At 52.1% G+C, this 2,500-nt stretch overlaps 1 protein-coding gene across 1 annotated transcript in view; it reads left to right on the top strand.

Annotated features, from left to right (window-relative positions):
* LOC127927537 (disintegrin and metalloproteinase domain-containing protein 12-like) overlaps positions 1-2,500 on the top strand; it is a gene marked incomplete at its 5' end in the record, with an annotated part of 72,843 nt that overhangs the window by 50,618 nt on the left and 19,725 nt on the right. The window contains one exon of the mRNA XM_052514003.1: positions 1,283-1,460. Coding sequence (XP_052369963.1) covers positions 1,283-1,460 — 178 coding nt within the window. The remainder of the gene's footprint in view (positions 1-1,282; positions 1,461-2,500) is intronic.

The raw sequence follows: 2,500 nt of genomic DNA, 5'->3' as shown, positions 1-2,500 counted from the left end.
AGGGATAGAGGGAGAGGGATAAAGAGATAGAGGGGATAGAGGGATAGAGGAGATAGAGGAGATTAGATAGGGATAAAGGGGATAGAGGAGATAGAGGAGATTATAGGGATAAAAGGGATAGAGGAGATAGAGGAGATTATAGGGATAAAAGGGATAGAGGAGAGATAGAGGATAGAGGAGATAGAGGAGGGATAAAAGGGATAGAGGGAGATAGAGGGAGATTATAAAAGGGATAGGGATAAAGGGATAGAGGAGATAGGGAGATTATAGGGGGAGACAGATGGGAGGGAAGAGTTGTTCTTCACAAAACTCTCACACACACACACACATTCTCTCTCCTCACACACACACACACATTCTCTCACCTCACACACACACATTCTCTCTCCTCACACACACACACATTCTCTCTCCTCACACACACCCTCCATCCCATTCTCACTACTGGAAGACAGGTTTTGTCAGACAGAGCCCACGACAAACACACACACAGTTTGGTTTCACAGAGGGAGAGGACACACACACACACACATTCTCTCTCCTCACAGACACACCACCCTCTCCTCTCTCAGACACTCCTACAAGCAACACACACATTCTCTCCTATTCCTCTTTCTCTGTCTGTATGTCTCTCTCAGCAGTCAGTCTCTCCAGAGCAGAGCTCCATCTCTGTATGAGGTCTGGAAGAAAGGTTTTGTCAGACAGAGCCCACGACAAACACACACTCACACAGTATGGTTTCACTGTGGAGCAGAGGAGACCACCCTCTCTCTCCAGACCTCCTACAAGCAAACCTGTTTATAGGTATTCCCTTTCTCAGTGTTCTGTAGTCTCTCTCTCTCTCTCTCTCTCTCTCTCTCTCTCTCTCTCTCTCTCTCTCTCTCTCTCTCTCTCTCTCTCTCTCTCTTCTCTCTCTCCCTCTCTCTCTCTCTCTCTCTTATAGGGATAAAAGGGATCTCTTCTCTCTCTCTCTCTCTCTCTCTCTCCCTCTCTCTCTCTCTCTCTCTCTCTCTCTCTCTCTCTCTCTCTCTCTCTCTCTCTCTCTCTCTCTCTCTCTCTCTCTCTCTCTCTCTCTCTCTCTCTCTCTCTCTCTCTCTCTCTCTCTCTCCTCTCTAGGCACCTGTTCCCCACAGTGTTCTGTAGTTCTCCTCTCTCTCTCTCTCTCTCTCTCTCTCTCTCTCTCTCTCTCTCTCTCTCTCCTCCTCCAACGTACCTGTTCCCTACAGTATTCAGTAGTTCTCCTCTCTCTCTCTCTCTCTCTCTCTCTCTCTCTCCTCTCCAGGTACCCGTTCCCTACAGTATTCAGCTCCTGTAGTATAAAGGATCTCTCTGCCAGTCTGGAGAAGGGCGTTGGGATGTGTCTGTTCAACATGCCTGAGGTCAAGGTTCTCTACGGGGGACAGAAGTGTGGCAACGGATACGTGGAGGAAGGAGAGGAGTGTGACTGTGGAGAACTGGAGGTAGGAAGTTGTCCTGTGTTGTCATGGGAGGGATGCAATGGGATGGGACACATTAACACTGTATTAACACTACTGCCCTGAGCCAAGCTGAACCAAACCACTACTGCCCTGAGCCAAGCTGAACTAAACCACTACTGCCCTGAGCCAAGCTGAATCAAGCCACTACTGCCCTGAGCCTGAGCCAAGCCACTACTGCCCTGAGCCAAGCTGAACCAAACCACTACTGCCCTGAGCCAAGCTGAACCAAACCACTACTGCCCTGAGCCTGAGCCAAACCACTACTGCCCTGAGCCAAGCTGAACCAAGCCACTACTGCCCTGAGCCTGAGCCAAGCCACTACTGCCCTGAGCCTGAGCCAAGCCACTACTGCCCTGAGCCAAGCTGAACCAAGCCACTACTGCCCTGAGCCAAGCTGAACCAAGCCACTACTGCCCTGAGCCTGAGCCAAGCCACTACTGCCCTGAGCCTGAGCCAAGCCACTACTGCCCTGAGCCTGAGCCAAGCCACTACTGCCCTGAGCCAAACCACTACTGCCCTGAGCCTGAGCCAAGCCACTACTGCCCTGAGCCAATCTGAACCAAGCCACTACTGCCCTGAGCCAATCTGAACCAAGTCACTACTGCCCTGAGCCTGAGCCAAGCCACTACTGCCCTGAGCCTGAGCCAAGCCACTACTGCCCTGAGCCAAGCTGAACTAAACCACTACTGCCCTGAGCCTGAGCCAAGCTAAACCAAGCCATTACTGCCCTGAGCCAAGCTGAACCAAGCCACTACTGCCCTGAGCCAAGCTGAACCAAGCCACTACTGCCCTGAGCCAAGCTGAACCAAGCCACTACTGCCCTGAGCCAAGCTGAACCAAGCCACTACTGCCCTGAGCCAAGCTGAACCAAGCCACTACTGCCCTGAGCCAAGCTGAACCAAGCCACTACTGCCCTGAGCCAAGCTGAACCAAACCACTACTGCCCTGAGCCAAGCTGAACCAAACCACTACTGCCCTGAGCCAAGCTGAACCAAGCCACTACTGCCCTGAGCCAAGCTGAG

Source organism: Oncorhynchus keta, unplaced genomic scaffold, assembly GCF_023373465.1.
Source record: "Oncorhynchus keta strain PuntledgeMale-10-30-2019 unplaced genomic scaffold, Oket_V2 Un_scaffold_14_pilon_pilon, whole genome shotgun sequence".
Classification (NCBI taxonomy): Eukaryota; Metazoa; Chordata; class Actinopteri; order Salmoniformes; family Salmonidae; genus Oncorhynchus; species Oncorhynchus keta.
The sequence above is the reverse complement of the archived record's forward strand: the minus strand, read 5'-3'. Positions and strand labels throughout refer to the sequence as shown.